This window comes from Sycon ciliatum, chromosome 4 (assembly GCF_964019385.1).
Source record: "Sycon ciliatum chromosome 4, ocSycCili1.1, whole genome shotgun sequence".
Taxonomy (NCBI): Eukaryota; Metazoa; Porifera; class Calcarea; order Leucosolenida; family Sycettidae; genus Sycon; species Sycon ciliatum.
The window spans coordinates 11,079,797-11,092,691 of record NC_088646.1 but is presented as its reverse complement, the minus strand read 5'-3'; the positions used below and the strand labels follow the sequence as shown (position 1 = coordinate 11,092,691).

Genomic DNA, 12,895 nt, shown 5'->3' with positions numbered 1-12,895 from the left:
TTTCGTCAAGGTAACATGCCACGTGCGGTGTCCGTGCACGGCACTACACGCGCTCCGCGATCCGGCGCGGCCGGGGCGCCCCACCTTGTAGCTTTCCTTTCAATATTCCCTGTTTCCGGCTACACGCGCGTAGACCTACGATCGAGTCTTGTTCACTGTCCAGAAAAAGCCAACTCGCTGCGTGGTGGCAGGCTAGCTGTTCATCTAATACTAAAACAAATAGTAACACTTCAAGTACTTGAACAGCTAGCTTGCCACCACACAGCTGATTGAAGTGGCTTTTCTGGGCAGTGAATCCCTATTTTCATTTCATTTTTTTCCATTTCACACACACACGCATGTCAAAGACTTGAGCCAAAATCCGATACCTCCATTAACTCATCGTGAAAAAAAGAAAAAAGCTGATACACGCAGCAAGAGATACAACGGTGAAATACGCAACAAGACTGGGGCGAAGAAAGGGGATCATCAGTGAATAGGTGGGGAGAAATTGAGGAAGAAATAGGGTCAGATAAAGTACAGCGATACGGATGCTAACATAGCCAACATAGGGAGTCATGAGATAGGGAGGGGAAGAACAGAAAGCATAAACAAGTCTGCTCATAACAGCTCACACCTACTATCAGGGCAGAAGAAATCAATAAACGAAGGATCAACAAACCTGAAGCAAATGATCTCAAAATACTTTTTTAAAAATTTAGAAAGCTATCTCAAGAGAGAGAGAGAGAGATATGTTCAGTATCATCCGCACTATCAAAATAAGACTGGACCATCCAACACAACGGATGGGAAGAGAGCAGCCGGAAACATCAAATAGAAGACGCGCACACACATGATCATCTCAAATATAATTGCAGAGAGGAATGAATGCTAGTGTGATATGCTGGGAATTTTGTTGAACACATGCATGAGGTCAAATGACGCATATACGCAAACCAAGATGTAAGGTAAATATGACACGATATGTGGGAATTTCATGACCATGACAAAAGCTCTTGCTTTCATTAGCATGCAATTTGAATACCGTCTAAAACAGCAGCTAAACGAAGGATAAAAGCACGCATACATTTCTCAATCTCTCTCACACACACACGCACACAAATCTCCAGTTCCTTACCGTGACACTAACAAGCGTCTGGATATTCAGGAGGTTTCGTCACCGCCATACAATTTAACATAGCGCCTAGATGTCACGAGTGATCTCCTGGTCTAACAAGCACACCATTTCATCATCATCAGAGTCATTGTCATCATCAGAATCATCAGTGCTGTCTGATTCGGAGTTTTGCATGCTACCATCGCCGTCGTTGTCGTCCTCATCATCATCATCCGGCTGAGATGACTCGGAACTGCTTACATGGCTTCTCTTCTGTGACTTGACACTAAGTGAGGATGAGGAGGTCGAATGTGACTTCATCAATACTGCTGGCACCACACTGAGCTGCACAATATCATCCGATGCCTCGCTCTTCAGGTCACTGTCATCGTCATCAGTATCATCGCTGTCGGACGTCAGCTCTGCGTCGACTTCCTGCAGCAAAGCGTGCCGCTCCTCAGCTGAGATCGAGAGCTGTCGCTGAACGGGTGCCCCGGCCACGGCTTCCAAGCTCTCCCTTCGCTGCGCAGAGGGTTCATGCTCTGATGGTGCGCTACGTTGCTGCTCCACGGCCTGAGGATTGTGGGGACGAGCAGCGGCAGTAGAAGCATGTTGGTGATGATGATGGTGGTGGTGGACCTTTTGTACATCTCGTCTCGGTCGGTGTAGATGCGCCGACCTGGGAAAGTCTGTACCGGTGTGCTCCACACGGAGTGGGAACTCTTCCTCCTTGGCATGGCTCCATTGGCGTGCGCAGCACCAAAGCCACTGAGTATTCACAACCGAGACGTGCTTCATCCGCTGAGCGGAGTGTACCTTGTGTGTGCCGTACTTTGCCGCAACCAGGTGTGTAGCAGAGTCGTTCAGCGAGTCCTGGACAACAGCACCAAGAGCTACGGCTGTCCGCCACGCCTCGTGACTCTCTGGCCGTGGATAACCGGTTGGAATGACACCGGAAAATACTATGTGCGCTCCTCGAAGAGTCTCGGCCCGCAACGCTGGCACAAGATGCCGTGTAGTTGGCATAGCATTAGCACTCTCTTCACGTGCCCTGAAGAAGTTGTCATGAACGCGGCACAGAATAGACGTCAGGTGCTGTAAGTAATCATCGTTGTCCGTCATCATCTGGGTGCCAACAGGAGCCTTCACATCTGCCAAAGAAAACAAGAAAATACACATAGCAAAACACACATCACAAGAGAGTAAGAGCGAAGCACTTCACACCAACAATGCACATAGGGATGCCATACAAGACAGATATTTTTCTTTCGAAAGCGGTCTATTGGAAACGGGGCATCTGATCGAGTGAGTACGATACCAATAAAATACAGTCAATACACACAGTCAGAAATAACACCCGGGATGGCAAAACGTTGACATACCTTGCAACGGTTCTGGCTCTATGTCCATTGGCTTGGTCTCTTCTTGTTGCGGTGCCTGCTCTTCAGCTTTGCCAAATGCTGACGATAAGCTATCGTCACTATCATCACCTGAACGGCCTTGTTTGTCAGAGATCTCACTCTCGCTGTCGACTTTCGGTACAGAATTAGCTTGAGACGACTTCACAGGGCTGTCATCACCACTTTCACTACTGCTTGAGTCAGAGCTGGATGAACTGCTACCGGAGGCGCCAGAACTAGAGCTGACAGGATGTTTGCTATGGTCGGCCCCCACTGTATCGTCCACACCGGGCAAAGCCTGTTCACACACTGAACTGGCTTCCACCGCTGCACTTTCTGCACCTTGTCCATCAGGGTTTGCACTATCTACCGTCTCGGGATTGTTGGCAGACATCACTTGAGCTGGTGTGGTATCTGCCAGTGCGGTTTCTTGCCCATCTGCTTGTTGTTGTGCCGACAATGGAGCTTGCTGTTGTGCCGGTGGGTGCTGCTGCTGCTGGGATGGCTTTGGCAACTGAGCAGGGGGCTGGTCATGGCTACCTGGTGGCAAATTGATGTCGCCAACATCTTTCCAGAACCGATACGCCTGAACCTGCACGACGTTGGCTTGGTTCTCCCAGACATCAATTCTATCGTCGATGATGACGACCATGCTGTCGTTCGCTGCAAACAGCGCTCTACAAGGAAGGACATGGAACATCAAGAACACACAAAGAATGTTGTACACACAGACAGTTGAACTGAATTTGGGTATTTTAAACCAGTTAACAGATCTGTTGACTGGCATGTTGCAATCCAGCATGCACAGTTTGCTAAAAGAAACCTGCCCCGTCCAGTGCTTCTCAATGATATCTGATTGCCCGAATCAAGTTTGCGCCCTGTGCCTGTTCACATTCCAGTTTTCGCAGGCCTAGGGCTGCACAGCGCCCGGCGTGGCATTGACTCGCTTGATCGGATTTCATTGAGCGGCACTGTACCTTGAACAGATCTGCACGTAATGGCAAAGGAATGAAAATTGAGACAACCAAAGCATGATCTCCGACGATCAACAAATAGCTGTGATCATATAACCAAAGCATGTACGTACATCGCCTCCACGAACAGTCATACTGACCTGAGGTTGGGAGATTTTGAACGGTGGTCAATGAGTTCATCTCGTGACAGGATTCGGCGCGAAAATAACGACCTCCCGGAGCCATCGTCCACTTCCCGCTCCAGCAGTTCGGCTATGCTCTCTGCGTATCGCCGTGACCCCATCGTGAAGACATGCATCTCGAACCGATCCTGCACGCTGCGAAGGAATTCGCGTGTGTACGGACGCAAACGCACGTGGTACAGCACACGGCGTCCATTCGATTCAACCATGTCAAACCCGTACACGTCCTGCACACAGAAGAGGAAGGAAACAAAGACCGTTGCATCGTATGGGTCATAGTGTAGAACTAACAAGAGAGGAGGTAATAGGGAGGTTTCACCCTACGGAATTACGTATGAAAATAACGTAGGAACTGCATACAGGTCGCCCCTCGTTAATACATAATCTCTGGGACTTGACACATGTTATGTATTAACGGGGTTTATGTACTAAACGAAAGTGTACATAGCTTGCTTGTGTACCAGGATTTTTCACTTTTTTCAACTTTTCTGAGTGTTTCTTGCTACCATGACTAGGCAGCGAGATATTCTTGATTCCCTCAATATAACATACAAAATTATGTTATAACAGTCACAGTTAGCGAATATTCTACAGTTTGCATGATACATGCCCAGCCGCGCCTGTACAGTCACTGGAAAAAAAAACAGACCTTTGTCGGTTTGCGATGTGCGCTCTGATTTCTGAGCTAATTGCGTCCACAAGTAGAAAGTAGAACACGATGTGCCTCCACTGGAAGGCCAAAAGAACAACAAATGATGTACTATTGAGGTAGGTGGCATGCGCGGGTACGGAGAAATGTTAAGTACTAACGGGGTTTATGTACTAACGAATTATGTATTAACCGACAAAATTTGTATGGAAGTGACCACGTTTCGTCCGGGACTTGAGATGTCTTATGAAGTTATGTACTAACGGGGTTTATGTTCTAACCGGACTCGTATTAACGGGGGACGACCTTCATACGTAAAAATCAGCGCTGTTGAGTTTCGCTCTATGTGATTTCTCCATGACTGCCAAGAATGCCTTGTTGCTTTGGAGCTCCAGAGACGTGTTGCATGCACCACGAGCCCAAACCGCGTTTTCCATTTTGTTTTCCACGTGGTGTGTGCCTTGTGTTTTGCGCGGCTTGAACGTTGCCATGGATAAATCCGGAAAGTGCGAAAAATATTTCAAAAAGTCCTACGGAGGACCCAACGTATGAAACAGCTTTCATACGGAAATCCGTGTATGAAACAGCTTTCCTACGGAAATCCATAGAGAGATTTACGTATGAAAGTTGCCCTCATTTTGCGGCGCGTACGACATACGGATTTTCATACGTAATTACGTAGAGCAAAACTTCCCTAAATATCCTACTGTATGCATGGAAGGTAAAAGTACTTTGGAAGACTTCATCATCTTGATTAACACGGGACAACGGGACAAGCGAAGTGACAGAACAAGAGACAAATTCAACTCCCCCTCCCCCCCCTCCTCCCACACCCCACATACACACAATACCATACCAGGATGGAACAGAGGATCATTAAAAGGAACTCCTATTGAGTACTCTGTACCTTGATTCCCGGCTGAATTCTGTAGTCCATGCTAGTGTGAATAAGTGTTTGATCGAGGTCCACCACGAGGACAAGCTTCTTGGCTCGTAAAAGTTTCTGTTGCTCCTCACCTGCCATACTGCGAGCCACCTAGGCAAACAAAATCAAAGGGAAGGACAAGTCTTCGTTGACGCACCAAAACACTGCACGTCTTCAACATTTTCATATGAGAAAAGCAGACGAGGGAAAGTATAACTTCAGAGCACATTGTCACCGGCATCAACACTATGGCAACCAGCACAAACGGGTATGATGCACATCTCACCTTCTCGCTGGCGACAATGTTTCGTGCATGATGAACAACTGGCACGTACTGGCCTCCGGACGAAGGCTGGGCGCTCCTGCAGCAAATAAGTGTCAGACACAACTTGTTGAAATCAGACATTACTCACATTAGTAATTTACTGCACTGCGTGTTGTAAAGCACACAGTTTACACATGGCATCAATTTACACACGCGGGAAATCCAGTGTGCGCGCCACACCGCAAATACAAAGTTGCAGCCTGTGAAGTTGCACCACAGCATCAGGGATACACAGGCACACGGTTTCAAACAGCTTTCTGCGCCTCTCAGAGGGTCAATGTCAAGCTGAGCCCAGCTGGTAAGCCCAGCTCTCAGATATTATTTACTAGCATTTCATTTATTCACATTTTACTAGGGCAGAACGCTCGTCCAGCAAAAAAGAGCCGGGTGAGGTTCGAACCTACGTCGCCTGCAGCTGAACACAGGGCAATGTCAAGTCACCCCTCAGTATGCGACCACTGTCTGAAGCTGAGGCTCAAAAATCTCAACCGAAAGAAGAGATGATACAATAAAGCAGTTTGTACTCCATCACCGCAGCTGCAAGCAGGAAAACAGAACATAATTGCCTCTGCCAGCATCACACCCATACTAGCACAGGAACTGACGAACACACGCGACTCACGTCTTAGAGATGATGGCGCCACAAACACTGCACAGGCCATTGACGATGTAGTCGTGTTCACAGTGGAACTCCACACGCCCGATAACATCGCTGTCGAGACAAACATCCACACATGTCAATATAATAATACCCCACTGGAGATTCGCACCGTTTGTAGATGCTCATCCCATAATGACCGGATTGCGCATGCACGAGGCTAAAAAGCGAATACAAATCCCGCGTTCATTCCTCAGGACTTTTACTGCGGTTCTCCCACACTACTGCTCAGGACTCAGGATGGTGTCGCAGGATGACACGCACAACGCAGCTGCGTGGACAAAACGCTCGTGAGTGCCCTTTGGGGGGGGGGGGGGGAGGGGCATGCATGCAAGCTGATCCTGCACTTGGGCCCGGGCACAGTGCACTTTGCTATGGAAGGAAGGGTTCGGATTTCTTTGCGCCCAACGGTATATCGAAAACTTTTGTTTGCAAACACACCCAAGACCATGTGCATGTGTTCCGTTGCTGTGCTGGACTACAACACACAATACATCAGTGACACGGGCATGTTTCTCACATTCTAGCACATGCATTTGATTTAGAAGCACTAATTTCACTGCGTAGGCGTTGGCTACCATTGCTGAGTAAGCAATTATGTCTGAAATAGGCGCTATTATCACGAAAGGCATCCATCCGCCGACGTACACCAGTATGAAAGATAATTTCGAGAAACACGAAAAGCAGCAATAAAAAGCTGATGCGCAGTTGAAATAGCCGTCACAGGACGAAACTTGCGTTTCAATCACGTTACGAAGACAATCTGAAGAAAAAATTACAATTGCCATACAAAATTATTATAGAAACCGCCCACTTGGCGCGCTTTTTCCAGCACTAAGGATTTCAATTTTTTATATCAACTCAACTCAATCAAGGAGCAAACAAGACGTCCTCTGGCACAAACACACTAGACAACGATGAAGGCAATCGTATTGTGAGATCTTTCCATCCTTCCACCTTACCTTGGTTGCACAGTAGAGCCTTCGCGCGCGAATTTGGTCAAAATTCCAACTCGACACCTGGACTTGAGAATAACTTGTTTCTCCTCCCCATCCACGGTATGCGCCAAAATAGCTAGCGTCTGGTCCAAAACTACTTCGATCTTGTCTCCTTTCACCTTCCAAGCGGCCAGTCGGCAAGGACCGCCTGAAGGAACCACAACGTCGAAGACTCCTTCCTCGGACGCCATTTTTCTTTTCCGGAGATTTTTTGCGCGTTGATTCAGCTCATGAGAAATTTTGCAGGATAAAAACGGGGGCGAGGGTAAAACTCGTACAATATGTGGCGGTTGATTTGAAAATTCAAATAGAAAATTCAATTTTCTGTGGCAAACCGGCTAGTCGCATTTTTCTTCTGCCGAGTTTTTGATTCGAGCTGCCTCTACCACACTACAGTACATGCGCGTGCTATTACAGTACATACACAGCGTCTATGAAGATAGAATGCCCTTTGCCAAAATAGTCAAGCCACCACAACAAACTCCATGTTCTTCAACAACAGTACAAGCACCCAAATGCAACTCACTGAAGAAACGGAGAAAAGACATAGGGTTGCCGAGCATGGTAAAACGCGGAAAATCACAACCATTTTCGGCGCTTGATAATAACAAGAGTACAGTGAAAGCTCGTTAGGAAAGAACTAGTATTCCCAACTCCATTGGATAAATCACTGTGTACGTGTATTCACTGGGAATAACATACGGATAAGAAGAACTCCTGCTATTGCGAACAAATATCATCGGTCCCTTGGTGTTCGTCCTAAAGAGGGTTGATTGTACATAACCACGGTTATGTACTCTTGATAATAATGATATACAAAGTGTACAGCTACCCCAGTGCGAAAGGTAGGTGGACCAGAAATATAATGAAGCAATAAAATCTCACGACAGGAAATAGGTATGATCGTGCGAACAAAAAATCAGCGCGACGTACCTACCGATGATACAGTAGTCAGTAGCATGATTGGATGGAGAGCACGCTTGTTGACTGGAACGGGGGAGGGGCTCTCCTCTGCAATGGATATCACCTTTGCTACACTCAGGCTGTCTGCAATGCTGCAGTATTCCGTATAGGAGCCGGGCACTTATTCTCTTTTTCTCGGGATTCGCAAACTCCATTGCTACAGCCATCTACACATAATCATTAGGGGTCGTCGCAAAAGTTTTTTGTCGTCCCTGAAACGAACATGATTCATTTGGGGAGGGGGGGGGGGGGAGGGGGTGCGAGCCAAAATCGCAAGTCGACCGACACTGTACATATGACATGTACATGCATGCGATTTTCGTCATCCAGCATAGCAAGCTGTGTTCGTTTCAGAGGGAGGGGAGGGGGTCCGAGTACGAAATGAACGATGTTCGTTTCAGGGACGACAGAAAACTTTTGCGACGACCCCTTACCTGATCTGAACATTTTCTCACATTATTTCTTTACTACACCTAGCTGATGCTGATGATGCTCACAAGACAGAAGCGGAAAAAACACTGAATTTCTTTATTTAGTGCTCTACTACGCGAAATGTGCTATTATTATTATTATTATTATTATTTCTTTACTCCAAAAAACTCTCTTGATATTGAATCACAACATTTTTTAGGCATGACATATCCTCGAGGTAAAACAATAAAACCATGAAGACAACAACGCGTTAACGAAGGAGTAGATATAATATGCTGTGAGGTGCAGTAGAAATTTGATAAGCTGAGGAGTGTGAGAACTGTGTCAAGTTAGGCGTGCATGTGGTGAGTAGGAGAGCTGGTAAAACATGCAGGGAGAAAGGGAGGCAGAGTACTACCATACTCACATACAGACACAGCCCTCCACCACTCTCCCTCCCTTTCTCCCAGCACCTTTCACCAGTGCTCTTACTCTCCACACATACACCACCCGAAGCTGACACATTTCTCACATTCCTCACTGTACTGCACCCACTAGTCATTGCAGTGTGTGTGTGTGTCAGGAGAACAGGATGGTGAAGACCAGTGAACACTGCACTAACACACACCGTATGGTACACTAACACACACCGCATCATCGTGCCCCTGTAATCCTGTACTGAGTACTTGATCCACCTTCAAGCCTTATTGTCAGGTGGAATGCAGGAAACATCAAATGAACAAGAACAATGGATCAAGTACTCAGTACAGGATTACAGGGGTACCGGGTTGCGTTTATTACCACTGCCTGCTCGGTTGACTCTTCCCAAAATGTTGTCATATTTTATTAAAAATGTACAATTACATTGTACAATGTTACACAGTATTAATTCCCGACGCTATGCAAAAGACGTTACTTTAGTAGCGGCTGACACCAGACGCTACAAAAGTAACGTCTGGCGCTAGCCAGGGACCACGTGTACCATGCGGACACTAACACACACCGCATGGTACACTAACACACACCGCATGGCATACTAACACACACTGCATGGCACACTAACACACACCGCATGGTACACTAACACACACTGCATGGCACACTAACACACACCGCATGGTACACTAACACACACCGCATGGTACACTAACACACACCGCATGGCATACTAACACACACTGCATGGTACACTAACACACACCGCATGGTACACTAACACACACCGCATGGTACACTAACACACACTGCATGGCATACTAACACACACTGCATGGTACACTAACACACACCGCATGGTACACTAACACACACTGCATGGTACACTAACACACACTGCAAGAACACATACAAGACAATTCAAGACAGTCAAGTTCAGGACATAGTCGGCTGCCATCGTCTTCTGAGGTGTGCTGTTGTCTAAGACACACATCTAGCAGACCGGTACTGGAGACTGCGTCAGGAATAGTGACGTGTGCAGGCCATTTTTCAAGTACTGGGATTAGTGGCATGGCAGGTGAGTGAGTGCGATGCATCGCCAACCACCGGCATGCCATGCAACTGGGCCAGGTACAGACCAAGGCACTCAGACAAGTAAGATTGATTTTTCCTTGACCCCCCCCCTGCTCCTGGTCAACCACCGTGGCGTTTCATCAAAGATCAGAATTAAAGTGTAGGTAGCCAAGTGAACCAATGAAGACGAAAAACCCCGAATGGATAAAGTACATTACCTAACATGCAAGGTCTATAAACACGCCAGCTTCGATTCAAACCAGGTCCCCAACTACCAACTTACCAGCAGTGTAGTTGTGCTCATATCTTATAGCACTTGGAACTGTCAGCAACACAGGGAAGAGACTTCCAGGTGTTTCTGTAATCCTGTCAACCGGTGTCGGGTAATGCTAAAACTAAAAGCACAATCAGAGGCTAAGCTGCACATGAGATATCAAAGCGAGGTGGAACAGTCCACACCCGCCAATACAAATGGACATCAAATGATTCGCAATACACGTCCGGAAAAGATTCTCCACATCACCAAATACTTGCCAGGTCCACCAGCTCCAGCACGATCTCACAGAAGAGTAGCAAGTACAAAGAGCAACACATGGGTCAGCAATCGTTGTTCTCTGTTCACACTACTGTTCATGACTAGGACTTCAAGACCCCAGCATAACTGTGATCATCCCACAGCACAATATCTAGGAAGAACCTGGCTCTGCTACGCGTTTGGTCATACCAAATCCAGAACAAGAGTTCTCTTGCTGTTGTGTTCGGTCCTACAACAAGCAACTAATTCCATCATTGAATTCCATTCCGCTATCAGACAATCACAAAAAAATCAGCCAACAAAACGCACAATAAGTAAACCAATGCGGCGGTTGTACATACTGTAAACCCAGAAAAGTTCGGTGGGGATTTATTTTCGGTATAAACTTCGGTACAGGTAAATTTTACCTAAAATAACACGCGACCTAAAATTCAACCATGCCGTGCCACACAGTGTGCAAAATGCATTTTTGGATCTGGAAAACTGGTTTACCGAAATATTCGCGCTACCGAACCGTTGATTTTGGGAAATACCGAGAATCTTACACCATCGAAAATTCCCGGTTTTACAGTATACATTGTGAATGCATGATTGCGGTGAGGGAATGCCACCTCACGCGTACCCAAGCAATAAAAGCGACAGTCGAGCACAACATGGATCATGTCCATGCACGTTTGACGTCACACAGTATCACATAAACACATGCTACGGTAATCGTCTGTGATCCCCGAAAGCTAAATTTCAGACTCAGTGTACCAGTAAGAACGAAACTGCAGTCCCGGTGCCTGCTGGGAAACTTTGTGCTACTGATATAATGAAAAATAATAGGCAATGTACTGTATTATGTACATGTACCAGGTAGTTGAAAAATTATAAGCCCAGCCTCTAGTATAAACCCGGGGTCCGGACTGGTTGAAAAAATATAAGCGCAGGGCTTATATTGGAGATAATACGGTATATGTGTTTGTTCGGTGTATTGAAATTTTAGGTATGGAACAGACGCACCGAAAGTACCGAAAATGAAAGTACACCGAACATTTGTGAAATTACAGTACCCTCCAATAATTACCTACTCAGTACATGTGCATGGCCTATGGGGTGGACTATGATGACACGCCGTCAAGAGTACATAAACCAGAGTGTGCAACTGTTCATATCAGATCAGAAACAGCGCAGTCCGTGCACTATGTCACACTGGTGAGGTCAGCCAAGCCGTGACTTGCGTACAGCTCAGGTTTTCGTGTTTCACAGACCGGAAATCAACCAAGTTTGCATGATTTTAGTCGTCCTGTTTTAGGATTTCGGTGTTTTTGTGTGACTGCGTATGCTGCGTACATCCGCTGACAAGTAAATTCACCAGGCTATCCGTTTCAAAAAACCGAAATCAGGACAAACTCAGTAACCTGCACCACCGTGACTGGTTATGCAACCTTTCACCGTACCTGTGGCTTACAATGCCGTCAGAAATGACGTACTGCACGAATTACGCTCCCACAGGAACCATCCCGAGTTGCACACTGTGGTTTATGTACTCTTGACGCCGTGCATTGAAGCTAGGAGAGCCAGAGTGCGAAAAGCTGTAAAACTCTTTTTTTTTGCCTCTTTCAAATTCAGTGCAAGAAGGTGGTTTGGATAATCAATCGTTAACACCTCAGCTGTTGCTGAGCTGAATGTAGCATAATTGGATCCAGTACAGATGTTCTGAAAGCTGTTGAGAAGAGGAGGGTCTTTGACCAAGTGAATAAAATAATTTCCTGATAATAACAAACCTTCAGCTTTAAAAGCTTTTAACACACACACACACACACACACACACACACACACACACACACACACACACACACACACACACACACACACACACACACACATACACACACACACACACACTCAAGGATTAGGGAGAAGAGAAATTTCAAGGCCCCAGCTGTAGCTAGTAATGGCTACAAGTAAGTTGCTCTTCTCTTTACAACGTCAACACATCATGGCTACCAGTTGTGTCACTGTGTGAGGCACAAGCCAAAACGGCCAGGGAAAGCAGATGAAACGATGCCAGCTTTTTTTTGCTGCATGTACTGTACCGGCCGGAACCATCGTCACTGCCAAATGGAAGGCATTCCACTGCCAACTAACATTACTTGTACCAGTACCTGACTACTGAGCATAGCAGCCCTACGCCGCGCCTGTGCAGAAGACACAAGCCAAATGCCGGCAGAACTAACCTGATGAGTACGTCAACCACGCTCACTTGCGCCCATCAGCCTCGAATT

The 12,895-nt window shown here is 46.6% G+C and overlaps 1 protein-coding gene across 2 annotated transcripts; it reads right to left on the bottom strand.

Annotated features, from left to right (window-relative positions):
- Nucleotides 1-354: 354 nt before the first annotated feature.
- On the bottom strand, nt 355-12,560 carry LOC135814452 (RNA polymerase II subunit A C-terminal domain phosphatase-like). 2 transcript variants are annotated; one of them, XM_065327574.1, is made up of 7 exons: nt 10,374-12,560; nt 6,174-6,263; nt 5,513-5,588; nt 5,209-5,337; nt 3,611-3,879; nt 2,479-3,173; nt 355-2,247 (listed from the first exon to the last, which is right to left on the bottom strand). In XM_065327574.1, the coding sequence occupies exons 4-7, from the start codon at nt 5,323-5,325 to the stop codon at nt 1,184-1,186; spliced, it is 2,145 nt and encodes a 714-aa protein (XP_065183646.1). In that variant the 5' UTR covers nt 5,326-5,337; nt 5,513-5,588; nt 6,174-6,263; nt 10,374-12,560; the 3' UTR covers nt 355-1,183. The 2 variants fall into 2 exon arrangements, with proteins under 2 accessions (XP_065183646.1, XP_065183644.1); XM_065327572.1 differs by lacking the exon at nt 10,374-12,560 and adding an exon at nt 7,172-10,342.
- Between the last annotated feature and the right edge of the window lie 335 nt (nt 12,561-12,895).

What these genes read in the sequence shown, in the direction of transcription:
- LOC135814452 (XM_065327572.1), bottom strand. Translation starts at nt 7,398, where the DNA reads ATGGCGTCCGAGGAAGGAGTCTTCGACGTTGTGGTTCCTTCAGGCGGT. An exon ending in GAATTCAGCCGGGAATCAAG is followed by an intron (nt 3,880 to 5,208) that starts GTACAGAGTACT and finishes TTCTGTGTGCAG; the next exon opens with GACGTGTACGGGTTTGACAT. An exon ending in TCAAAATCTCCCAACCTCAG is followed by an intron (nt 3,174 to 3,610) that starts GTCAGTATGACT and finishes CCTTCCTTGTAG; the next exon opens with AGCGCTGTTTGCAGCGAACG.